A 25,757-nucleotide genomic window follows, 5' to 3' on the forward strand; every position below is an offset into this window, starting at 1 on the left:
AGGAGTGGGCGATTAATATGCTTCCTGGGACCACGTCAAGGGGAACTCTGCCGATATTCTTCTGGAAAGACTTCCAGAAAACCCAGGGAAAACCGCAGACAGCACAGTGGCTGGTAGGATTCGAACAGAAGGAGCGAAGTCCTGTAGAGTCGAGAAAAGTGAGCAGTGTTTTCAATCCATGGCGCTGGAGAGCTCGATCTGACTATAGACCATGGACTATGGAAACCATAAGCAATTGAGTCAAAGTGAGATGGTGAACGTCTAGCTGATCTGAAGTCTCCAAGAGTTGTTCTAAAAGGTTTATAGTTCTGGCAATGAAGAAGCATGTGCTCCAGTTTTTCCGAGTCACCACTGCGGAGGCAGCTTGGAGACTCCGCAGTCGCAACCGAGCACTAAAAGCGATATGGGGTCGCATCCGACGAATTAATGCAGCACCCTAACGACTACTAGCAGGGGAAGAAATGTTTCATCCGACAACCTGGACATAAAGTACGATTCGTTTTACGCGTATTTGCACGGCGAGACACTCCCCAGCAGCATGCCTGAGTGAACACTTGCATCTGCGCGTTGGTGCCTGCTTCAAGGTCACCTTAAGGAACGGGCCATAGTGGGACCGAATCCCACCACGGGCTGTGGTTTCCCGGGATTTCCCTGAAGACTTTCCGCATAACGTCGGTACAGTTCCACCTGAAGTCTGTTCAGGACGGATACTAACCTACCGTTCCTTCTTGCGGACTTCTTTCCATTCCTCCACGTTCGTACACTACTCGTGGCCACAGCTGCCTTCGTGGTGCTAAAAACAGACGTTAGAAAAAACCCTGTGAAGCGAAGAGATTCATCTGACGCAAGCACGCGAATAACCTTTGCCCTGTCGTTGCCCTGGCCTAGCTGTTGTCGCATTTGGTATATCGCTCTTGCACACTAAGAAAAAAAAATAAGTAAGTAAAATAGAAAGTAATTGCAGCGGCTAGTCCCCTAGGTTGCAATTACTTCCTATTTTAGTCCCCTAACCCAGACATTTGTTCCCCCAGTACTGCAAATTGTCACTGAACTTCGCAAATGGTCTTCCGAATGCAACAGTCTACGTATATACGTGTCCTTGGTTAATTTGAACGGCATAAGGCTGCATAACTCAGCCAACTTAACAATTTTCCACCCACACAGAGAAAGAAACAGTTAGGGCTTCTTCCTTCGCAAACTGTGCCCTATGTAGGCAGCAAGATTATATATGACTCGATATATCGCGGTTGACGGTTTGATTCGAACTATTTTCATGCATGCACACGAATTATGTACCTGGAACTGTTAGAACAGAGCGTGAGATGCAGAGTCCACCCTGTGACATTCATTTACTCCCGCATTTACTCCTGCATTTTTGTGGCAATCATTTAGTCTCCAAAAGGAGTAAAATTGCTCCTTTTTTTTCTCCATTAGAGTGTGGCACAGTTATCGTGAACGCGGCGCCTCAGCTGGCATCCCGCTATCGATGTTCTATCAAAGGAATACACTATTCATGTTTTTCGCACGATGGACAGATCTTATCGTGGCAACCACATGCAGCGCGTTCAAAATATCAGAGAGAGAGGAGGAAGCTATGCGTTACCGCCTGCGACCTTCCATCGATGCTTGTTTGATTTATCTTTCTAGCTTCCTGCGTGGCAATTACGAACAACTCACCCCCGGTGTGCCGTTTCCTTGTACCCGTGGCACGTGCGTAGAGTGGAATAACGAGTATAACGAATCAATGGGTACTTTGGTGTATCATTGGTCCCAGCGCCGAGCGCGGCGTCTGTCCTTGGGAGGTACCCGGGTTCGAGTCCCGGTGCCGGCTGTGCTGTCTGAGGTTTCTTCTGGGTTTTCTTCAGACGCTTTCAGACTTATGTCGGAGCAGTTCCCTTAGAAGTCGACCCAGGACATACATTCCCCCTCAGTGCATCAGTGGTGACGTTGCCCACCTATGTGAGGCCGACAACGAACGGTGAGCCTCTTTCACCACCATCACCACCTGTCCTTGCCGCCTCTCGTGTGCGGCCAACAACGACAAGCGCTACTTCGACACCTCCCTCCCCCCCCCCCTCCCATTGCTGCCACGCACAATAGTCTTAAAGGCTTTCCGCATGTTTCCTCAAATGCTTAAAGTCACCGGGAAAGAGATATTATTTCACCAAGCACAGGGAACAAAAGACAGCACTGTAGTCACACTGGTGACGCCAGGAGTATATAACGCGACCCATTGGAGTGGGCGAGCCACTTAGAGTTTAAAATCTTTTGGTGGGGATCGAGATACTCAAAACAAAATGTTTTCCGATTATGTTTTTAGACCGTGTCAGCACAGTTTTGCACAGGGAGCACAGCAGTTTGAAACGAAATGAAGCGAAATATTTCGATACATCAAAATATCTGTAAATCACATTACAGTTTAGAGAGATGCGAGATGGTTATACTACAGGATATACAACTTCGTCCCACTATGAAAATTCCCAGTACAGCTAAACGTTCCAGAAACGACAATTCCTCCCTCACTCCAAATTGGGGGTGGACCAGCAGCGCGGAACCCAAACACACCTCTCGCTCCTGCTCTCCAAACTCCCTTTCCAGATCATCAGCATCGTAACCAGAAGGGAAGACCTTCGCCACGATAGACCTTGATATAGACAGCGGTGGCTCTTTTTTTCCTCGAACACTTTGTTCGAACTGTCGTGCACTTTGGTTGACCGCTCTTGAACGCGGTGTACGTCCCATAACATCGCACGATGCGTCGCATGTTCCTGTGGCCGGTGGTGCTGTTGCTCTTGCATGAAAAGTCATCGAGTGTACAAGCGTCACACGATCAGCGTTTCACGCATAGCATCGAAAGAGAGTTTGATGAACTGTTCAATGTGATCATGAAGAAAGTTATGCCTCTGGCGTCGGACCTCGTAGCGAGTGCGGAGTTGAGTCCGGCGTGTTCTGGATCCTTGATGAAGACCTTCTTGGGATTGAGGCTTAAGGAACCGTGGGCACTCCGAAGTAAGTTCATATTTACGCTGTTGGTCCAAGCATATTCGTTCGGAATTTTTGTGCTTTCGTGGTGGATGATGCAATCATGTCGCGGCTGTCGGTAGAAAGTGTCCGAACCAGAGTCGTACGTAACGCGTTACTACTAATCAGTTACTTTTTCAGTAATTTTTTTAAGTATTCAATTAATTTTGTGAGCAAGTAATTTTCCAAGTAATCTGACTACAATTTTCGGTAATCAGTTACTGAGTAATCGATTACTTTTTTTACCCTTCTGCCAACAATGGCAACCCTTTTCAGCAAGCCACCACGAGTTCGACTGAGGCAATGACGCAGAGGTCACTGTGACGGCCGTCTGTAGTAACGGAGAAAAGTAACGCGTTACATTTTTAACCGGTAGCGTATTACATTTTGGATGAAGTAATATGTAACGGTAAAGGGTTACTTTTCGTGCAGTAGTAACAGTAATTGTAACCAATTACTTTTCTCGAGTAACGTGTACAACTCGGGTCTGAACTTCATCTCTCATGCTCCATGAGAACCATGCGATGAAAGGGAATGGAAAAGACGAGGGCGGAGGCTCAGAACCAGCTAATGGCTGACTCGGTCATTGGCTGATCGTGATCCCCGTGTCGTGTCGTCCTTTCCATCCCCCTCAAGCAGAATATTTATGTGCAATATGAACGTCAACCAGCTCACCGCTATGTTTCAGTTTCTCCTCCTTCGCGCAGCCTGAAACTAGTAGGGTTGCCTACTAATGGTGCTTCCGCGAGCAACGGTATTCCGGTATTGCTCGTACCACTCGTTAGTCGTCATGCAGAAGAAGCGGTCAGCTTGATTGAGTATTCAGCTTTACACTCTAAGAAAAAAAAGGAGTAAAACGGGGAGTAATTGCAGCTTCCACTCCCCTAGTCTGCAATTACTCCCCATTTTAGTCCCCTAACCCAACATTTAGTCCCGACATTTACTCCCCAGGACTGCAAATTGTCACTAAACATCGCGAATGGTCTCCTGAATGCAACAGTCTACGTAAATATGTGCCCTTGGTCAATTTGAACGACATAAGGCTGTATTACTCAGACAACGTAGCAATTTTCCAGCCACACAGAGTAAGAAACAGTTAGCGCGTCTTTCTCCGCAAATTGTGCCCTAGTATGGCGCAAGACTTTATATCACTCGATATATCACCGTTGACAGTTTGTTTCAAAGTATTTTCATGCATGTGCACCAATTATGTACCTGGGACTCTTACAACAGCGCGTGAAATGCGGTCTTCACTCTGTGACATTCATTTACTCCCGTGCATTTACTCCCGAAAGGGACTATTTTTTGTGGCAATGCAATTATTCCCCAAAAGGAGTAAAAGTACTCCTTTTTTTCTTGGAGTGTAGGGCCATGCAGAAGACCGTAAAGTGGCGCCGATCGAACCCCTCCAGGGGCTGTGCTGCGGCCTTTCGCCAACCCAAATACAACTACTATATATATATATACTACTATATATATATTACAAATATTTCCAGACATATGCCGGCACAGTTCCAGCTGATGTCGACCAAAGTTACACACTGACTCTCACGTTTACCGCTCCCTCCTGCCTGCGTTTTTCTCATACAGCTACAGTTGCTTCGCGGTGCTAACGTGTAGGTAATAAGCATTGCCTGCGTCCTTGAGCACTGCGCGAAAAGCGTTTAAAATGAGCTTCATAGGCCATCTTCGGGCGGTAAATTGTTCGCGAAAGCCTTTGTATCACGTGGCGCGTCACGTGGCCACATAAAGCCACGGACGGACCTACAAGGTGGTTAGCCCACCCCTGTCACGCGGGCAGTCTTCAATGACGATTGAAATCAATGGCCGTTGAACATGCGTATAGTGGAACGTGTCAACCTGTCAGGGTTCATTGGGTCGAATGCTCTTTGAGAAGTTGCCATTTACACGCTTGGTGTCACTACGCGCATCTTCAATTTTACGAACAAAAACTCACGTCGCAAAATATACGGATGTCTCAGATAAAACATGCGGTATGTGTGGACAAGAAGAGGAGACTGCGGAGCATGTCGTATCGGCATGCAAAGGTCTTCAGCCGACGCATGGGTGATGTCATCTTTTATGTGAAGCACTGGGTTTCCGAAACGACAGGGGCGAAAAAAGAAAGTTGAAAGTCACTGAAGAGGTTAGCCAGCTGTAGGACTCGAACCCACATCTTCTGGATTGCCGACATATTCTTGCCCACATCTTCTGGACAGGGGCGAAGTTCACTTCAAAACGGTACAGAATACAAACGGCCAACTAATGATTTGGTGGCATAGGAACAATGCAGTTGTTTCCAATGCAAACACCGGCAGTACGAATAGTTCTGATCATCCGAAATCTAGGCTCTAGGTGGCGTAAGCTAACGCCCGCTCCAAAGGTAAAAGCCCCCGTATCTATCCATCCATCCATCCATGGCGATTGGTTTGAATCACCATTGGGCGGTGGGGGGTGGTATATTTATTAGAGGAAACGAAAAAAAAAAAAAACGGGCGAAAGGTCAGCCAAACGGGACATCGGGTTGCTATTCCGCAACAAAAAGGAAATTAATGGAGCTGAAGAACGAAGAATAAAATAAATAAAAGAAAAGAAGGAAGTAAAGAAGAAGAACGAAAATGAAGAAAGAAGAATAAAATAAATAAAAAAGAGGGGGAAAAAGAATTGGGAAGTAAAGGATAGATCAAGAAACGGTGAACGGAGGATGAGACAGATCAAAGACAAAGATGACAAAAGGAAAGATGACTAACAAACAGTGAAAGAATGATGAGATGGGTTACAGAAGTTGACTTAAAAAAAAAAACATGAGGTTAATGCGTTGAGGGTGAGAGTGGGGCTCTGAAGAATGAACTTGCACGACCGGAGTTCACAGGCTGTTCATAAGACAAGAATCGCTCAAGACCATTGGAGACTGCCATAAAGGGTATTACACGTGCCCTTTAGCACCACCACCAACACCAACACCACACGTGCCAAAGGACAGGAAGGAAAAAAAAAAGATCTATACTGAACATTTCTTTTTGTTTCATTTTTGGTATTACAAGGTCACGACAAGCATTCTCATTATGGTAATGATAAACTAGACGGCGCATCAAAAGCTTCCTTGTGCCAATGCTTGGCACACATTTCGTGTCAGTGGCTTTTCAAAATGGAGGAAGAAAATCATTCGTATCATCAGATACATCGCGTGACAATTCTGATAGTAGTATTACTTTCACGAAGATAGAGTGCATATCTCACGCGAATTGTTTCATCACCTTCCTCGAAGTATACACCGCGTAAAAGTATATCTTTATAACTTTTGAGCGTGTTTATGCTCGCTTATTTTTTAACGTGGTGTTCCGTTGCCTCGTATTTGAGCACAAAAAAATAATAATAATAATAATTAATGATTTGTGACTTTACGTCGCGAGACGACTCTGATCGTGAGCAACACCACAGCGCTCGGTCTGTGGAGTAATTCTGCCCATCTGAAGGTTTTTTTTTTCTCTCCTTTTTTTTTTTTAACGTCGCCCGCTGACGACTAAGTGTCAAAGCAACTTGTACCCTATACCGTCAAGTTGCTGGCGTCCTCGTCCGGGTTCTCTTCTTTTTGTAATTCCGTGTTAGCGCCACGAAGCAACTGTGGCTATGAGCAGCGTACAGACGGGGACAGATGGAGAGACGACAGCAGGAAGGAGTGGGGGACAGGGGAGGTTAGTATGCGTCCTGGGCAGACTTCAGGGGGAACTCTGCCGACATTCGTCTGGAAAGTCTTCGGAAAACCCAGGGAAAACCTCAAAGAGCACAGCCAGTGACAGGATTCGAACCCGTCACCTACCAGTCTCGGTGTGGAAGGCGATCATCCTAACCAGTATGCTACGGAAGCTGGTGGACGTGCAGTCCTATATACGGCACTCTGGGGACACTTGCAAAAAAAAAGTCCCGATCACGTCCCAGTATCCACATTTAGAAATCCCGAAAAGGCGGGACTGTAAAAACGGCCCGAGATTCCGAACCCTAGTTCGAACCCGCAACCTGGGGAAATCAATAGCCAAACGCGTTTCCAGGAATCCTACCTCACGAAATCGTGCCTTTGGTAGCGCATTTGGGAGAGGGAAACCGGGTTGAAATCCTCCTCCCCTGGAAATAGAACTTCGGTGAATGAAATTGTGGCTCACCATTAGAACAGTGGCGTAGCGGGGAAGATATTTCGCGAGGAGCTCTATGAGAACCTCGGATGGGGGAAGATGATTTCACCCTCATTCCCTCTCCCAAATGCTGACCACGCCACTGCCATAGAAACTGAAGCCTCGATGACTGACAACAGCCTCGCTTCATCATTATAGTCTTTCTGCGTGACTTCATTGTACAAGACGTCCAAGTAGTTATCTTTGTCCTTACCCGTTCTTACGTTTCTATCTGCACACATTCGGGTGCTCATTAATAATAATAATAATGATGGTGATAATAATAATACCTGGCTGTTCATTTGCACGTAATGTGAGTCACCCAAATTTGTGTGGAGACATGCTACACGTGGCCAGGACTTCTGCACCGCCTGGGGTTTAACGTGCACATGGTGCTGGAAGCAATTTTTAGCTCACCCACATTACAACCGTCTTGCTACTGCCCTGACATACGAATTCCATCCAATAACCGCCCGTCCATTCTTCTTTTTCTCTCTGCCTCACATATTCCAAAAGTTCCTGGAAAGGAAAGTTCCCGGTGACATCTGTTCCGCTTGAGTTCCACTAACGTTGTTGTTGTTCCTGTCGCCAGCGTTGTGTATCGACCAATAACTCTCGATAAGGGGTAAAGGAAAACATCTGCCAAAACATGGTGCAGGAGACGAGCGTGACGAGCAAGGACATGGTACAGGAATTCGTTGTTGTTTACGCAACGTCAACATTACGAGGTTCGATGAGCGTGAAGCCACAGAGGCAACAACCGCGGACGCAACGTAGTTTCACCATATGCTGAGAACTTCCTATCTTCGTTTATACGAATTTCCATTACAAAACGAACCTTAACACCGATGAACCTCGCATGCTTCCTTATATGAAGCATGGATGGTGGTAGAAACTAGAATTGGGTGTTTGGGCACAGATTAAATGGCCCTTCTTAGAGCAATAATAATGACTATAATTCATAGCTTTACGCTGCCAGGAAGTTATGATGATGAAGACACAAGAGTAGATGGCCCCTGAATTAATTTTGTCCACAGTATTTTTATTTCTTTATTTTTTCACCTGTCTCGCGCTGTCGCACACTTTCTGTCGTGTAGTCTTCATACCACACAGAAATGAGTTTCTGAATTTTTTTTTTTTTTTCTGAATGGCAGATCCTGCATAAAGCACTACTTCCAATGGCACATTCTGCACAAAATACCATTTCAAGAGAGGCGTATTATGTCTCAAACACCGTTTCACATGAGCTTTCTCGTAATACCTCTTCTATGACAAGTTTATTACATCTTCCATTCAGTCTACTGTGTACAAAAAAAAAATGCGTTTGCTTGCAGGAACACCCTTGTACATGCTGAAAAGCGGGAAAAAAATTACTGTGTGAGGGTTCTTCGTACAACGTGCTATTTTGCACTATATTCGGTTCGATTCAGGACAGGCTAGAGAAAGGAAGTCAGTGGCAAGTCCTGCGGAGGGCTGTGCTGACCATCCTGTCTGGGGAAAGGAGATTCACGAACTTCTGAACTGAATGCCACATAATCGTAACTTGCTCTTCTGCATCCTGTCCAGTTGCCCTTGCCAATGGATTCCTGCCGACGAATCTTCTAGAAGGAAGTTTCGTGAACCTTGGAAGCTACGAGCAGTGCCTCAAGACAAATGTGTTTGCTCTGGACGGATCTCAGTATTTCAAGGGTCAGTACTGCACCCTCTTCGCTAACCCACCCTGGGATGTCGTCCGCGAGATGGTGCCAAAGTTCCAGGCGTACGGACAACTCAAGGTGATTGGTTGATTGATTGATTGATTGAAAAAAGAAGAAAAGGTAGATGAACTAGATTTCATGATGCACATTCTCAACTGAGAAAGCAGCATCGCGCAACTCATGATCGTTAAAGAGTAAGTGGGGGCCAAATTCGGTGCCTTCAAAGTATTACCAATAGACCTCTACCCGAGACACGTCATCATGACGTTGGTAGACAGACTGAAACTGAAACAAATCGGAAGGGGAGGGCTAGGTTCCACGAATAGGCACTTGTTCGCTGCCTCCTGGTGAAAGAAAAGTAGGACCGAGGGTCGCGTCCCTTTCAGGGACCATCGTGGTACCTTCAAGAACGTGGCTTACGGGCGTGACCTTGTTCGCCTCTAGCCTCGAGCGTAGTTCAACTCTACCAAATTGGTGGCGCTGTCGAACGGCATATCGTCGTTTGTTTACAAGCAGGGAGAGGTCATTTATTAATTGCCGGTGTGAGAGACTTAAATATGCGCACGGCCCGGCCGCCTAGCAGCACTGTGGCGTACCGACAGTCACCGCCTCCAAGGCGGCCCCGGCCACCGCCTTCCAAAAGCTTCCGTCCAGGCGGACAGGTGAGGCGCGGACTGAGGTGAAGCAGTCTCTAGAAAATGGACGTACAGCACGCGTGATGACGTTACTGACCCCTTCTCAATATCGAAACTATGGAATGTTGCTTTAAAAATTAGTAGAACTCCCATAATGTTCACCGACCACTTACGAGACTATGACCGTTTTTGCAGGGCCGCTACAACCCTCTTACGCTGCGAACAGACACACGGATGCAACACGTGGACTTCAGACTCGGCATTTGCATGCCTTCTGTCTGCAACTCTGCAGAACTCAATTTTCTGGCGAATGGAGGTAAGCTAGCAGGGTTTAGCAGGGTTTAAAGACAAAAAGTGTCAATAACGGTAATAATAATTCGTAGAAAGCTTTCGCGCATACTTTTCACTGTAGCTTTTAAACAAAGTTTTTCAGCCCTATCTAATCTTCGTGTCCATTGCCCGCCCTTAGCATTGCCTGTTCCATGTAGTTACTGGTAACAGTCATAGCTATATTTGAAAGCATATTGTGCTCCATAATACTCGATGTTCACAGAAAAAGTTGCAAGCTTGGTTTAACTCGACTCCCATTTTGCCTACAGCACTGAATCGATACGGTGTAAACGCTACGGTAACAGGATGCCGTACGAACGATCCGAAAGTTCCTACACCTCTGCAAGCCTTTGTCATGTAGGTCATGTTAGAGACTTGTGAAAAAGTGGAAAGGTGCGTTAACAGTGCGGTATATCTAACCTTCTAGGACTTTCCTAACTTTCTTGGGCTTCCTGGTCGCAGCAGGTACCTTTGCAGTGTGGTACTCTGGAAAGAATCTTAAGGGCGAAAAGGGCACACACGGTAAGCCAAAACGTTTCACGTTGCAGTGTACCAGATCGCGGGATACCACTATTCTTAGCAGTCTGTCACATTGTGGGTGGAACGACGGAAGATCAGTGACCCCACATTGACTTGGCGACTGACTTTGACTACCCTCGATGCTTGATTGCAAACTCAATCTTTATATTTAATTTTAATTTAATTTAATTTAATTTAATTTAATTTAATACTCAGGAATAGCAAGCCATCTTTTTCTGACCGACTTTTCCTGCCAAATGAATAAATCCCCCCTAACAGATCGGTTGTGTAAAGAGAACAAGAATTGTTCTGCTTCCCACTAGGGATGAGTGTCGTATATATGTCTTGGATGTTTGCTTTGAAAGTTCATGGCACGAGCGCTTCCAGCAAGACAACACCCCTTGATGTTGTTGGTACGTAGAATAAGGATTCACAACGAGACATTCGCGCAACAGTCGGCAGTATTCCACTGCAAACTGTAAATCCCATGCTGCATTGACGACAATATCGTGCGGACGACTCGCGCATGCGCACACGCCATAAGGAAAGAGGACCATGCCGCTAGCATAACCCAAGAAGACCTCGAGCCAAAAGGGACAAGTCACAACAACGACACCGCTTATCTCTTTGCAGGCATCGCTCTGAAGATACTGAGCTCATTTTGTCTGAGCACCAATACGGAAAAACTGTTGGATACGCATAGCAAAGGCGAAGCCTCGGACCGACTTCTCTTCCTAAATGGCTTCAGGCTCATCCTCTGCTACTGGGTAACCCTCTTCCACGCTTACATCATCGTCCAGCCTGAGTTTTACCGTCAGTATTACGCCACGTTTCCCGTAGGTTGTAGTTGTGGCCGTTCGTACGCACTAAGGAATGTCGGAGAGAAACCCACGAAGGCTCGCTCAGTCCCTGAGCAAAAATCTAGAGCAGCAGCAAGAAAAATGATCTGCGGCGTGAAATACACATAATGGCGTGAACGTTATAATGATAGTGAAACAAATGGCTGCGTTCCATCTCTTCAATCGCTATTGAATTTATCAAAAATTTCATTTTTTTGTTTGTTTGTCAGATTGTGTTTACTAAGTTTATTTGTCAATACAAGGACGCGATCGAACCACTCTTTCCTGCTGTCATCCCTCCGTCTGTACACACTCTTAAAAAAAGGGGTGTACTTTAACTCCTTTTTCTTGCCACATATATCACTCCCTTTTGGAGAGTACAATTACTCTCAAAAAAGGAGTCTCCCCACTCCCACAAGGGAGTAACATTACCCCTTTTCTCCCTACCGGAGTGTAATATTACTCTCCAGTAGGGAGTTAAAGCGTAACCCGCACTCCTTAAAGAGAGTGAGGACACTCCTTTTTGGGAGTAATTGTACTCCCACAAGAGAGTAAAATTACCCCTTTACTCCCTGCCGGAGAATAATATTACTCTCCAATAGGGAGTTAAAGCGTAACCACACTCCTTAAAGAGAGTGAGGAGACTCCCTTTTTTAGGGCAATTGTACTCCCCAAAAGGGAGTGGTATATGTGGCAAGAAAAAGGAGTTGAAGTACACCATTTTTTAAAGAGTGCACGTTCGTACACAGCTCATATCCACCGTTGCTTCGCGGTGCTAACACGGAATTTTTTTTTTAAAGTTAACCTAGTTGTTCCGCTTATTAGTTCGTGCTACCAACGGGCGTAACGCCGAGAAAAAACGCGTATATATGGACAGAAAACTATTGTTTTGCAGAATCGACGCGAAAGACGTTGATGGCATACGGCTAGAAAGATAAAGAGAGAGATTCGTGCAAAACACTTTCCGACATTTCTCAGAGCGTACACGAATGCTTGAGAGCAAGTACTGCACTTGTGAATTCGTAATATTCGCAGATTCCGGCTTCAAGGTGTTCGAGCTTGGCGACAAGGTCTATTTTCAGCTGGTTACCAACGCCTTCCTCTCCATTTCTACCGTATTTTATCTCAGGTAGAAATCGTTGCTTTCCTTCAAGTTGAAAATTCGCGATGCCGAGGGATACGTTCATACGGATGATTTGTTTTTAATCAATTGTCTTTTTTTTCTTGTTTTTTTTTTCCTTCTAGCGGATTCAAGTTGTGTTATGAAATGATTCACAAGAGGGACTCCGTGCTGAAGCAGAATTCATTCGCTCTATTCCTCGTAGTAGCTGCTAAGCGGTACATAAGGTGAGTAAATGAATATTGAAGTTTCAGAAACTAAAAGTTTCTTACTTGTAAGCGACGCACATTCTGGGTACGTGCTTCACTTGTTAATGAGGAAATCTTTTGTTGAGTTGTCCTTGCTCCACTTATTCATCGTTCTGATGAATAGCGCTCTTTAATTTCTCCTGTCCTTTTCACATCTTTCCGTTGTTCCGTTGAAGTAAACTGTTACATTCCTTATTCTCTTTCTCTGCAAGCGATTTATTGTTCTGTTCAATTCCATAGCTGAATTCTTGTTGTCCTTGTTCCGTTAAGTCCCACTTCTTACATTCTGACGCCCTCGTCACATTTACACGTTATTATGTTGAAGTACACTGCTTAAATCACGTTGTCCTTACTCCGTTCATGTATTCCTCTTCGAGCCATTTCGAGAAACTTCGTTTTTGGGTCAATAGCCACACAAACACGAAACTCTACTAAAGAAAGCCTCGCAAAATGTAATCCTGCAACGTCACATACTGCGTCCTTCAGAATATAAGGGCAGCAAAGAGGACCAGTGAAATTTTCATGGTGTACTTTTACAGTGTTTACCGTGCTTAAAAAACTTGCGTACACCCGTATATACCCGCGTGCGATTCCCAGCCCTGTACGCTCGGAAAGGGACAAACAGCACAAAACCATCGTGACTATCGTTTCCATCAAAGCAATCGTTTCTTTTTTATTTATTTTATTCTTTTTTCTTTATCTTCACTTCTTCTTTTCTTACTTCTTAATTGTTTTCTTTGATTTCTCATTTATTTACTTCTTTCTTCTTTTTCATTCTTCTTGTCTTTCATCTTTATTATTTTGTTTTCTTTTCATTTATCTTGTTCTTCCTTCATCTTCATTCTTCCTTCTTTTCTTTTTATTTATTTTCTTCTTTCTTCTTCTTCATTAATTCTCTTTTTGTTGCGGAATAGCAAGCCCACGTCCCGTTTGGCTGATCTGTCCCCCGTTTCTTTTTTTTTTTTTTTTGCCTTTCGTCTAATAAATATACCCCCCCCCCCCTATCGTAACTAAACTCAACCCTGCTTGCAGACTCACTGCACCGATGTTGCTGGTGGTACTGGCAACGTTCCTCCTTCCTCTATTCGCCGATGGTCCAGCGGACCAGGAACTGTTCGCTCAGGAGATCCGCTCCTGCCTAGAAAGGTGGTGGACTGTCGTCATTCACACAAACAACCTGAGTCCACTTCATCGGACCGTAAGTGGTCGCACCGAGCCTGTTTATGTTTCTCTAAACCGTATACTTTCCGTAATGTTGTAGGCTCGCTTTGTCCTGGCTAGGCAGTGGGCTCAGACACTAATTTTAATTCTTTATGAAAAGTTCTGCGTGAGATAAATTAAACTTTTACACCCCATCTGTTAGTGCTTATCTCATCTCTGGTTCGTGAGCACGGAGATCCAGATCTTCTTGATTGTGGCGCTCCCTATCACCCTCCTCCTAATCAGGTACCAGGTCGCCTCAATATCTATACGTTTTCTTGTCGAGTGCCCTTTTAATATGACGCAATGTCTCACTATCTCTGATGCAGGTATCCAAGAACTTCACTGATAATAGCAGCGGTGCTTGCCATCCTCTGCAGCATTTTGACAACACTGAGGACCTACTACTGGAACCTGTTCTTTGCTGTAACGACAGGAACGAATGACGGCTTGTAAGCGATACCTTTCCTCTTGTTTCCGTGTAGTGTCCCTCAGACCTAAGAAGGACGGAGGACAACTCCCAGAACTGGATTACTTTCTGGGGGGCTGTATACAAAGAACTTGTCGTCTGTAATAAGCAGACACACGGATATCTAAACAATAGAGTCTCGTTGTTGGTAGCATTTCCTTGAGGAGATATACACAAGGACAGGCACAAACGGACGAGCCTGTCCTTGTGCATGTCTCCTCAGACTTACCAAGAACTTGCTTACACCAGACCTTTGCTGCTCAGGCTAGACTCGTTTTCAAGACAAACACTCGCGGTAACTTGCAAAGCAATGTCACCACGTTTTCCAATATCGAGGAGCAGGTCGAGGAAGCAGTCTGGCAACACAGCTCAATACGCCTGGTGTGTGTTAGGGTCGGACAATGTAGGGAACCCACCCACGGGTCGTAATAGAAGTCTTCAAGCACAGTTCATTCTGTTCCAGGCGTATCTTCCAGACACTAGAGTTCGTCTACTTCAGACCACTGACGCATGTCGCTACTTACATGTGCGGGATCATCTGCGGCTACATTGCTGTGGTTCACAGGAAGGTACCCATTCACCCAGTAAGCAATACATTTCTTAACTGTATTCTTTACCTAGTCTTCATCGCCTTAAAGGCAACAGTACCGTCGTTATAAGATGACGGCTCCCAAGTGGTCATAAATAGCAGTAGTGTCTATGAGACGTCACCGGGCGGGCACTGGGTGGTCGGTTCGATGACGTCTTGTGCTTGTGCCGTAATATTATGTGCTTACATATAACTATCTACTACCGGTCCTTGACGTTGCCTTGTTGAAGACTTGTGTCTTATCTTGCGAGCAACTCTACATAGATTGTGGCAGGGACGCATTCACGTTCATCATTCATCAACAAAATTTCTCAAATTGCATTTCATCGAAACCATCCAGATTCTTCAAGCAGTTCTCTGGGTGGGCTCACTGTCCCTCACCAGCTTCGTGGTATTCGTAACACTACCCTGGAACCGTGGTTATCTGCCAGGGGACGTCATCAACGCCCTCTACGGTGGCTTCCATCGTCTAGTCTGGTCCGCGGGGCTGTCCTGGCCGATCTACGCATGTGCAACGGGTCGTGGAGGTATGTATATTTTAATGGCGCTGCCTCAAGAGGAGATCTACAGCGAAAATTCGATGCAGGGGTCCTTGCACGCATTTTGGGCTGGAAGGCATTCAAGCCCTTGGCCAAGTTGGCTTATGGCGTTTACCTCATTCACGGAGTTCTGCTCCTTTTAAGGATGGGTTGCGTCAAGAGCCGCTTCAACCTCGATGAGTACTTCCAGGTAAGCTCTGCGACACAGTTTTGTAATTTGAGGCAGGCACAGTGCAGCATACATGGGTTTGTCGACAGTGGTGCCAAGGCAGCGGTCTTGTCTTAGCAACATTCCATGACAAGAGAAAACTCCAGTGTTATTGAAGATTGCAGTTGATGAAAAGTCCCCAGCAATGGATCTCGCACAAACACCCTCCGATTTCTCTCGTCAGGGGTGCTACCTTTACATCACGCTATCTACGTAGTTCTAATCGACATACCAAGACTCGCTCACTACCCCACTGATGGTGTCTATTCATCGATTGCATTTCTGCAGTCGTTGCAGGCTGTTTGGCCTTTGGGAGGCTTATGCGTTGTGTACATCACGTGCACAACGACCCCTCTAGCTCTTTGCACTACTCGACGGACTCACGCACCCTCTACACATCTCCACCCTTCATTTTTTTTTTTTTTTTGCTATCGTCGTGACGTGGCCAACAACGGCGAGCCAATTCTGTCATTACGCCCCCCCCCCGTATCACGTTGGCCTTAACTACGTTACGTCAGTGATATTTTAATGAGTAAAGTCATTAATTTTAGCATAATGTTTTTTTATAGCGTTATCAGCAGGGTATCATCAGAGGTTCCAAAATTTTCACGTCACCTGCCCCCTGCTCCAACGCTACTACACTCTCACTTAATGACCACTATGCTCTCTCCTCGCAGTTAACAAATGCTCTGGGCATCCTATTCTTCAGCTACGTCCTCTCCTACCTTCTCTACGTCGTATGTGACGCTCCCATCGCCCATCTCGTGTCTATGATACCCAGCGTACGGTGGTTCCGCAGCACCAGCGAAGCGGCCAAGGCACCTGGAACGACGCAGAACAACACCCCCGTGTGATGATCGTGCATATTCTTGGTGGCCAAGAAGCCTGTACCAAATAGTCAGAACTGTGTTCAGCATCTGAATGAATAGACTTGTTGATGGACATTGTTGCGTTCAACTGCATGTGCGGTCTGCATATGGCCTGGCTTACACTGAAGGCTACTGTGTGTTTCTCTTCCACTCATTCCTCAGTCACCCCACCCCCACCCCCCCAAGGAGAAAGCCTGTGGCTACCAGTGACCGTTCATGTGACAGACGACAGCTCGTCCAGGGCCTCTGATTGGATAGCTCTTATTTCGAGCACCTGAGTCACGTCGATTAGCGATCAGCCCTTACTTAGTTTAGATGCAACTGGTAGCAAGTCGAAACCTGCCACATTCACATCATAATTTCCTTTTCTTAGGTATCAATACTTTTACGCATGACAAAGGCAGCAAAAGGTAGAGTAAAGGTACTTTTGAAATAATATTTCAGCACTGAGACGGCTGGGCCGTCTGAGGATCATGAAATTCTAGCCTTTAAGGTAAACAAGCCTGTATGAACCAAGTGGACCCTCTATTTATCTATATATTCTTTCTCTGTCACACCACATCACTTGAACATGCACATGATTGCGGATGATTTATGATTGAGCGTACATGATCTATGTAATGATAGAAATCAAGAATAAAGATGATTTTTTAACTTTGTGCGAACAAAGGGAAAAAAAAAGAAGCAATAAACCTGTCGTGCTACTACAAACGACGTTCTCTGCCGCTTTACAAAAACGTTTTGGACAGCGCAACCATTACTGATACGAAGTATACGAAGCGTTTCAATTGACACCAAAGCGTTTCCTTTCGTCACCCTTCCTTTTCTCCACGCTCTATCTCTATTATATAATTCTTAAGATTATGCGTCTCTAACAAGAAGATAGACACCTGGGATGGATCACTTCCCTGACGACCTATCACGATTCCTCCGCACTGTCAACAAAATCTCTTCCAGTCGGCAAACAATAGTCCGCATCTGCATTCTTCCGTCGCAGCATCACAGTTTGCCGAGGACAGGAAACAAAGCACAGAGCTCGCATTGCTGAGCTCCGACTGACTCCAGGATAGCGCTACAGTCCAGTAGTACGCGCGAGACGACGATGGAGACATCGGCAAGCCATGCGGTACTGCTGTGTTTCGGTCTCGCCTTCGGGTTCTTAATGGTAGATGCGAACACAGTGCGAACGCAAAGTCTGGAAGAGGACGTTGAAGGCATCATTCAAGAGCTTACGAAGAAAATTATGCCGCTGGCTTCTGAATTAGCTGGGGATGAAAATCTCAGTCCACGATGTGCGGCTAGTCTGATGAAGACCTTCATGGGGTTGAGGACTGGCGATGCTTGGGCGTTAAGAAGTAAGTGTACGTTCGGACCTGGCTCTCAAAGTTGCGTGTCTTCTATTCCAATATTTCGCAATCCAATGCAGACCAACACTACCGGAATTACACCTTCACATAGCAGAATATGTTTGAAGTACCATTGCAGAGGAACAGTCGTTCAGATGTGTTCATTGTGCTTACCTTGTGCACTAGTGCTGTACTCCTACACTGCTAAGATATCTATCAGCCTTTATGTACTTGGCGTGATAGCGCATTTCGTTGCTTGAGCGATACTGAAAAGAGTTATCCCGTAGCCCGGATATCTTACACTAGATAACTAGAAGAGAAACCCTCCCAGGCAGCACAATGTACTGAAAGTCGAGTGCAATAGGGGTGGACGGGTAGGTGGAAGGCCTTGAACGCACTCATAAAGCTAAAGAACATTGATAAGACACATACCGTCCACCCCTATTGCACTCGACTTTCAGTACATTGTGCTGCTTGGGCCTATGTTACTCTGTGATAAGACGGAAGTATATGCCTTCACATTTGGTCAATTCTTCTTCCCGTTTTTCTTAGCAATATTTTGGCTATGTCGCTGGAGTAGACAACTGCGTCTGCGTACATAAAAAGCTTTGTTGTTTGATCACCCTGACAGCAACCATACCCAAAGTGCCAGTGCATCAACTACTTCTATGCACTAGTTCACTTTATTACGCAAGATCTAGCACGTAGATTTAAACCTGACACTCGTGTACATGGCGGCCAGTGATCCTTGCCAACGGTCTAGTAGCCAACAACATGATGGAGTTCGGCTTTACGAACCTGGGTGGCTACGAACAGTGCTTGAAGACGACGGTTCGCTCGAAGGACAACGACGTCATCTTCAAGGGCCAGTACTGCACCTTGCTCTACCGCCTTCCCTACGACTTCACCATCAATCTCATCAAACGCTTCCAGAAGATTGGAGAAATGCACGTACGTTAAATCTGCATGACGCATGGCCAAATCTCGGCTACTTAATGGCGATGATCAATAAGACCATTAGTTCTTGTAGGCGTCTGTGTGGAGAATGCTTGTTTTCAATGCATGCTGTGTATGTGTGTTGAGTTATATAGTTTTGCACGATGCTTCGTGGTTCAGTGGCCAACAGCACACCAGGTCCCTCTGTCCTCTAATGCTTCCTGGAGTGTACTCAAGCACACGTCCTTTGCCTCTGTGACCCTAACCATTGATCTCATCCTATGACATCCTCTCTTCGTTTTTTGCCTTTAATATTCATCCATCATTAATGTTTCCTGAAACGTGTCCTGTCTATGAAAAATGGCTAGGAAGCAAACGAGCTGGCGGAGATGGTGCATAATGTAAAACCTTCATGTTGTGTCTGTCCTTTCGTGTTCCCTAGCCTCGAGGTTTTACATTATGCATGTGTCCTGTCTTCTCCTTTATATAGAAGCGAAGTATATAAGCTACTCTGTCTGCAGTTCAAGGAACTCTCAATATCTTCTCCGACACCACAATTAAAAGATGGTTAAATTCTTTGATGCTCTGGCTTATTCATGGTTCAACAATTACACCCATACATTACTACTGAAAAAAAGAACGATAGCTCTGTTTGACCTTATGTTAGGCTGATTTCTCGACTTTTACGACGCTTGGATTGGATTCGATTTGGGTTATAACTACTGTGGAGATTGTTGCTTCATAAGTGTGGAGTCGGCAACTGCACCTCAGCTGTGACCATAATGCGTTCGTGGGGCTAATGAGGTTGGTGCTGTTCAAGTCTGTCGTGACTTTTTGATCTAATGAGTAACAGTTCTTTAATTTAGTGGCTGCAATCGCCATCTGCTATTTCGAGTCCCACAATGAATATTTTTTCAAACGCTGTTCTGACTTTGGGGTCATCTGGAACTACTTTCTTCGACTCAGGTGGCTCAATTTCCCCAATCACCATCATCATTATATTTGTTGTTGTTCTCCGTCAAAAATTGCTTCTGAACAATGATAACTTAGTCTTCGATTGGTTACCACAAGGGAATGTAATCCAATTCACAGCCCTAAGTATATTTTTGATAATGATAGCGTAATTCGTCAATTTAGAAAAAAAAAATCATGTTCCTGCGACATCATTATTCACGTAGTTCAATAAAAGATGCACGTGATCTACAACAGTTACAGCAAAATGGGTTTTTTTTTGTGTCGGATGGGATTATGCAGCCTCTTCGTTGCAAAAACAATCGAAGACGGTATTATTCAGGCAGACGTAACAGACGTAGCAGACGTAAAAAGAACAGGAAATCATATGCCAGTCAAATCTCGCATAGTCGTCTTCCTTCCCTGTCTGTCTGATCCCTCACACTGCATAATGCGCATTCTTCAGTGCGTCTCGTGGCCATCATTTGGCTTTTTCTTCTTGCGAGTTCTATTACTATTAGAAATCAAAAGAATTCAAATTCAAAACATATTATCTCGTGTAGAGACAGAGACGATCTGAACCCGGACAGATAACACGACCATAACGCGGCTGTCGCGCGATTTCATTTTCTTTTTCATTCTGCGATAACGCCGCGAAGCAACTGCGGCTATGAGTGGTGTACAGATGTGGACAGATGGAGAGAGGACAGCAGAAACGCATGGAGGACAGAGGAGGGTCTAGTATGCGCCCTGGGCCGACTTCAGGGGAAACTGTGCCGGCTTCCGTTTGGAAGGACTACCGGGAAACCCAGAGAAAACCTCGGACAGCACAGACCGTGCGGGATTCGAACCCGTCACTCCCCGTCTCGGCGTGGAAGGCGTTCAATTTGTCGAAATAGCCGAATTTCATTGGCCAATTTTCAACTTCGTAAAAAGGCGACAACCACTCCGCATGCTTGATCTCCGCATCTGGCACACTATATTAGTTTCGACAGAGCACATCGAAAGTTTGCTGCGACGTTGCGTACCCCTATTTCCAGGGTCGAGCCAACATGCTAGAGTACCCGGACGACGTCCGTTCTCGAATGCCTTCGTTCCGGTGCGGAATATGCATCCCTTCCGCCTGTACGCAGGAAGAAGCAAATTTCCTGGCAAGCTACGGTAAGTCTTAAAAAAAAAGCAGGTAAACCAGCGTTCGACATTATACAATTTATGACCACGGTTCCCTTCTTAGCGGTAACACGGTACGGCGCTAACGCAACTGTGAACGGGTGCCGCACCGCAGACCCCAAGAAGGTCCACACGAAACACCTCATTAGCATGTAAGTCCACCCCCTTCCCAACTACTGCTACTACTACTAGTGCCACCACTACTCCTACCAATACTACTACTACCACACTACTACCACTACCATCACCACTACCACCACTACTACTACTACTACTACTATTCCTTGCCGTTGCAATAGAGCTGAAGAATCACTCCTCCATCGTTTTCGAATGAATGTTGCAGGCACATATTACACACGCACATATTACGCACACGATATTGCTACCACAGATGTTCCTACTAGCCAAGTAGCGGATGATGACATGTGATGATAATAATTCAGGGTAGACGCACACAGACGTGACGTGCTGAGGGAAGTGCCTCAGGACTAGAGCCACCGACAGAGGCTATTGTTCTTGGCAACCGTCTGTCCGAAATACCGGTGGCTCTCGTCTTCAGGGACTTACTTTAACATTTCCTTAGCCTTCTACCCTTTCCTTATCCATCTACCCTTCTATAACCACGATGTGATTGTGAGATCATTTTTAAAACTGTCCATCTGAGTAACCCGTAACACCTTGTTAACACCCGTAATACCCTTGTTAACACCCTTAACACCACTGTTACCCCAGGAGACAATAGGGTTATATTTTCGACAATTGTATAACTAATAAAAAAAACTTTCCCGTGTACGTGCAAATCTTTATGTGCAGTTTACATAAACTTGCACAAAAACTTACAGGGTCGTACTGGGACTGCTGTTCACGTTCGTTGCCCTAGGTACCTGCGTGGAACTGTGCCTCTCACGACGGGACGTCTCCAACGGAAAGAAACCAACATACGGTTTGTCTAATCAGTTACCGCCACCTCGTTACCATCAACTATCGAGAGCTCTATCAATTTTGTTGCGATGAATACGCAGGTACACTTACTAAGGTGGTGTTGGCCTTCTCGGCCATCTCGAATAGCAGGCGGTTGTTTAACATGCAAACCAGAAAAGGCAGCGAACCTCTGCAATTCTTGAACGGTCTCAAGTTCCTTATGGTTCTCTGGGTCATACTGGGACATACCTACATCGTCAATCAGCTGGAGTACTACCGTAAGTACTGGAATGTTAAGCAATTCCTTATGTACGCGATTTGATAACGAGCGATAGAAAGTCCGGCACGATTCCAAGACAGCCAGCTAAGAGTCACGTAGTTCCATGATGCCAGAGAAGACCTGCGCGAAGGCTGCAAGTAACGCGGCTTTGACATTGGCCCCGAGAAGTCCCAAATAAATGAAGATGACCGTTTATGTTGATGTTGAGGAGAAGAGGGTTACTTGCATCGATGTGTACCAGCTTTGCGGATTTTACAGCAAGTGGGGTAATACACACGCACACAATTGGCAGGGGGGGGGGGGGCAGCACCTCCGGCAGTAAGTGGAGGTGAGCTGAATTGTTCTACTTGCACGTAGCTTTAACTTCATTTTAATATCTCACATCTAATGTTTCGTGTGTAATGGGGTAGTGTACTGCTCTCCAGCGGTGAATCACCCTTGGTCATAGTCACGATTTATTTGCTGTTGTTGTTGTACTATATTTTTGAATAAATGTTGCCTGTTGTGTGCACAACAATAATAACAACTACATGGATGACGGTGAGATGAGGGAGGTGCTTCATCGCAACAATTGCGATACCATACCTCAGTGCATGTGGAATAATATATGAGTGGGATGACAATGAAAGTTGTGTGCACGTATTTCCGTAAAGTCCTCATAATTGGTACCAGAATATATACGTAGTGGCATTAAGGCGGGGGGAATATGTTTATTAAGAAAAGGAAAGGAAAGGTCAGCCAGACGAAGGTCGGCTTGCTACTCCAAACAAAAAAAGGAAAAGAAGGGAAGAAGGAAAGAACAAGGGACGAAAAGAAAAGGAAAATAAAAAGAAGAAAAGGGGAAGAAAAGAAAAGAAAATAACAAAAGAAAAGGGAAGGGAGAGGAGAAAAGGAAGTAAAGAAAAGGGGAGAAAAGGAAAGTTTTGTGCCGGTTTCAAGGCTTGCCAACAAAAGAAGGGAAACAACAAACGGGGAAGGGAAGACAGTACCAACCACCGAAACGGGAACGGAAACAGCAATGATGGTAACAGAAACTGCAACAGAAACAAACGGTGGGCCAGTAACGGCGTGGGTAGGGGAGACGGAAAAAGACTCCGTTACCTTTCCCTGGTTCTCATCTAAATGGCACATCCATCTTTCAGACTCCATTTACAAGATGTGGGAAATCACGGACCAGATTCCATTCCAGATAGTCAACAATTCATTCTTCAGCGTCGCTACCTTCTTTTGCATGAGGTATACACTCCGTTTACACATTTATGAACCTGGTAGAATGGCAGCACAGACTGTGCTTTCTTTTGGATTTCCAGCTGATTTTCAGTCGTGTGCAGACACAGTTTCCCGTTGAAGTCGGCCCTTGAACGTACGAACCACCCAAGCAGGACAACCTATTGGTTCAATATTGGCAATAAAGGCCCAAAACTGGTCTAACATTGGCGCAATATTGGGCCGGCATTGCCAGGATGTTGTGCCCTGCTTGGGACCATCTATTTCTCATTCTTGCCTGCTGTCCCCCTCCTCCTATGTCCACGTGTATACACTGTTTATATTCACAGATACTTCGCAGAACAAACACGGACTATATAAAAAAAAAGAAGAAAAACATGCGATATTCGTTTAGCGTCTGAAAGAAACTCAGGAAAACCTCAGGAAGCACTGCCAGTGGCGGAATTAAAATGCACCATTTCCATATTCGCGTCGCCCCTGGCGACGGAATGTGGAACGTCGTGTCTTTCCCCCCAATAATGGTGACGCGCTTTTCGGACTGGCACGTGGCGTGGGAAGGGTAGCGAGAGAAGATGGGAAGAAGAATGCGGAAAGAGTGAAAGCGCATTGTACTCCTTACCAGACCTCAAACGCCCGCGTAACCTTGAAACCGATTATCTCCCCAAAATGAACGTGACAGTCTCCCGCGGGTGGGTCCATAGCGATGTTTTCCACTCAAAGATGGCGGACTCAAGGGCTGGGCATGCGCATGCGCGTTGTCGGAAATGGTCCATTTGGCGGCCAGCGGCTATCCCAGGCAATCAGCCACGTCATCTAATAAGGAGATCCAAGTTGATGCGCGACTTTGTTCAAAGAGCCTGTGACGGTAACGATAACGATGGCTAAGCGGCACTTTCCCATCTTGCAGTGGCTTCACGTTAACTTTCGGTATCTGCACCTTCCAAGAGGAACTAAAACGACGGAACCTCATCGCCGTCTATTTCATGGCGTGTTTTAGGAGGTACATTAGGTAAGTACGCACGAATGCGGGCGCGACCACGACCTACTAGATCATAACTACCACGTCAGAGGCACCCCTTCCCAGAGCCGCATTTTTGGAAGGTAGCGGTGGCGCTGCTCATCGTCCCAATTATTGCTTCCTCTTTCTACAGTACTTTGTACTTCAGCTTACCTTAGTATTTCTGTGCAAGCGGTAGATATTCCACAGATCTTTCATTCTGAGGTTGATTATCATCATCATTCTAAGCGTTCTCATAGCAGCTATTAATTGCTGTCCTCTGCTACAGTAGTCGTACATACGCTTCTGCGCGTTCAGAATTCAAATTTCCATCGTCCAATCGTGGTGCAGATCTCTCGTGCCGATGAGTAGCGCCTCTAGCGGATCGTGCGGACGGGCTCCTCATAGGGGTTGCTGATTATGACATAATCAGTAAATCGTCATAATCTAGTAGGTCGTGGACGCGACTATTCGCGAGACTGCGGAAATACCAACTATGACATCACCCGTATTTCAGACTAGTTCCTCCCGCTCTGGTGATCGTGGCCATTGGGATCCTGCTTCCGCTCGTCGTGGACGGTCCAGGGGACTGGGACAACTTCGCCATCCTTACGGCATCATGCCACAAGAACTGGTGGACTGTAGCCCTCGCTGTCGTCAACTGGAGATCTGTTCTCGAAGGCGTACGGCATGAACACCATTTGCGCTAGACTATACCATTACTCATTTTGCAACGTACCTTTTCACCGGCATGCACACCGCGAATAACTGTCCTCACAGTGGTATACGTACGCCTAAGAATAGACATCTCCCTGTTTGTAAACAAATGACGTCATAGTGTTCGAAAGCGCCACCAATTTGGTAGCGTTGAACTACCCTCAAAGCTACAGTGGCGAACAAGGTCACGCCCGAAAGCAACGGTCTTGGGGAGATTACGATGGTCCCTGAAAGGGACGTGACCTTCGATCCCACTTTTCTTTCAATAGGAAGCAGCGAACAAGTGCCCATTCGTGGAACCCAGCCCTCCCCTACCGATTTGTTCCTGTTTCCGTCTGTCTACCAACGTCACAGTGACGTTTATCGGGTAGAGCTCAATTGAAGCCTCATTTTGGAGTGACGTGACAAAACGTTGCAATAGTATAGAACCAATAGTGCTGTATATATATATATATGTATCTGTATGCGCAGGTATCGTCATCATAACGAAGGTTTACAGTATCATCGTTTATATTATTACGGTACAACTATTGTACCGATTCGGGATATTATAACTATTCAGCAAAATGCCTTCTGAGCGATGTTATTGACATTGTTGTCATCTCATTTATCTTTTCTATCGTCGTTGTATAGTGTCTGCAGCACTTGTGGTACATCTCAGCGGACTTACAGATCTTCGTCGTGGTAGCGATGCCACTGGGACTTCTCTTTGTGAAGTGAGCCGTTTTAAAGTCGTCGATATTACAAACCACATCTAGCA

The 25,757-nt window shown here is 45.7% G+C and overlaps 2 protein-coding genes and 1 long non-coding RNA gene across 4 annotated transcripts in view; 2 read left to right on the forward strand and 1 right to left on the reverse strand.

Moving 5' to 3' along the window:
* The window catches only part of LOC135369002 (uncharacterized), a 117,987-nt gene that overhangs the window by 79,547 nt on the left and 12,683 nt on the right, over positions 1-25,757 (reverse strand). The gene's annotated exons all lie outside the window — the stretch shown is intronic.
* Positions 2,754-17,157, forward strand: LOC135369099 (nose resistant to fluoxetine protein 6-like). The gene is made up of 15 exons (XM_064602762.1): positions 2,754-3,009; positions 8,757-8,965; positions 9,718-9,838; positions 10,122-10,209; positions 10,280-10,374; positions 11,005-11,184; positions 12,246-12,339; positions 12,456-12,557; positions 13,611-13,776; positions 13,942-14,024; positions 14,108-14,230; positions 14,711-14,831; positions 15,177-15,363; positions 15,423-15,565; positions 16,261-17,157. The coding sequence occupies exons 1-15, from the start codon at positions 2,754-2,756 to the stop codon at positions 16,435-16,437; spliced, it is 2,145 nt and encodes a 714-aa protein (XP_064458832.1). The 3' UTR covers positions 16,438-17,157.
* LOC135368996 (nose resistant to fluoxetine protein 6-like) overlaps positions 17,463-25,757 on the forward strand; it is a 13,282-nt gene continuing 4,987 nt past the window's right edge. For both annotated transcript variants that reach the window (XM_064602588.1, XM_064602589.1), the window contains exons 1-10: positions 17,463-17,807; positions 18,541-18,749; positions 20,726-20,846; positions 20,920-21,007; positions 21,698-21,798; positions 21,878-22,054; positions 23,199-23,292; positions 24,191-24,292; positions 24,798-24,963; positions 25,631-25,713. In XM_064602588.1, coding sequence (XP_064458658.1) covers positions 17,555-17,807; positions 18,541-18,749; positions 20,726-20,846; positions 20,920-21,007; positions 21,698-21,798; positions 21,878-22,054; positions 23,199-23,292; positions 24,191-24,292; positions 24,798-24,963; positions 25,631-25,713 — 1,394 coding nt within the window. In that variant the 5' untranslated portion in view covers positions 17,463-17,554. The remainder of the gene's footprint in view (positions 17,808-18,540; positions 18,750-20,725; positions 20,847-20,919; positions 21,008-21,697; positions 21,799-21,877; positions 22,055-23,198; positions 23,293-24,190; positions 24,293-24,797; positions 24,964-25,630; positions 25,714-25,757) is intronic.

Source organism: Ornithodoros turicata, chromosome 9, assembly GCF_037126465.1.
Source record: "Ornithodoros turicata isolate Travis chromosome 9, ASM3712646v1, whole genome shotgun sequence".
Lineage (NCBI taxonomy): Eukaryota > Metazoa > Arthropoda > Arachnida > Ixodida > Argasidae > Ornithodoros > Ornithodoros turicata.

Bases quoted from the DNA above. Each gene is read 5' to 3' on its own strand.
- LOC135369099 (XM_064602762.1), top strand. From the start codon at position 2,754: ATGCGTCGCATGTTCCTGTGGCCGGTGGTGCTGTTGCTCTTGCATGAA. The intron at 3,010-8,756 runs GTAAGTTCATAT...CATCCTGTCCAG, and splicing joins GGAACCGTGGGCACTCCGAA to TTGCCCTTGCCAATGGATTC. The intron at 14,231-14,710 runs GTAAGCGATACC...ATTCTGTTCCAG, and splicing joins ACAGGAACGAATGACGGCTT to GCGTATCTTCCAGACACTAG.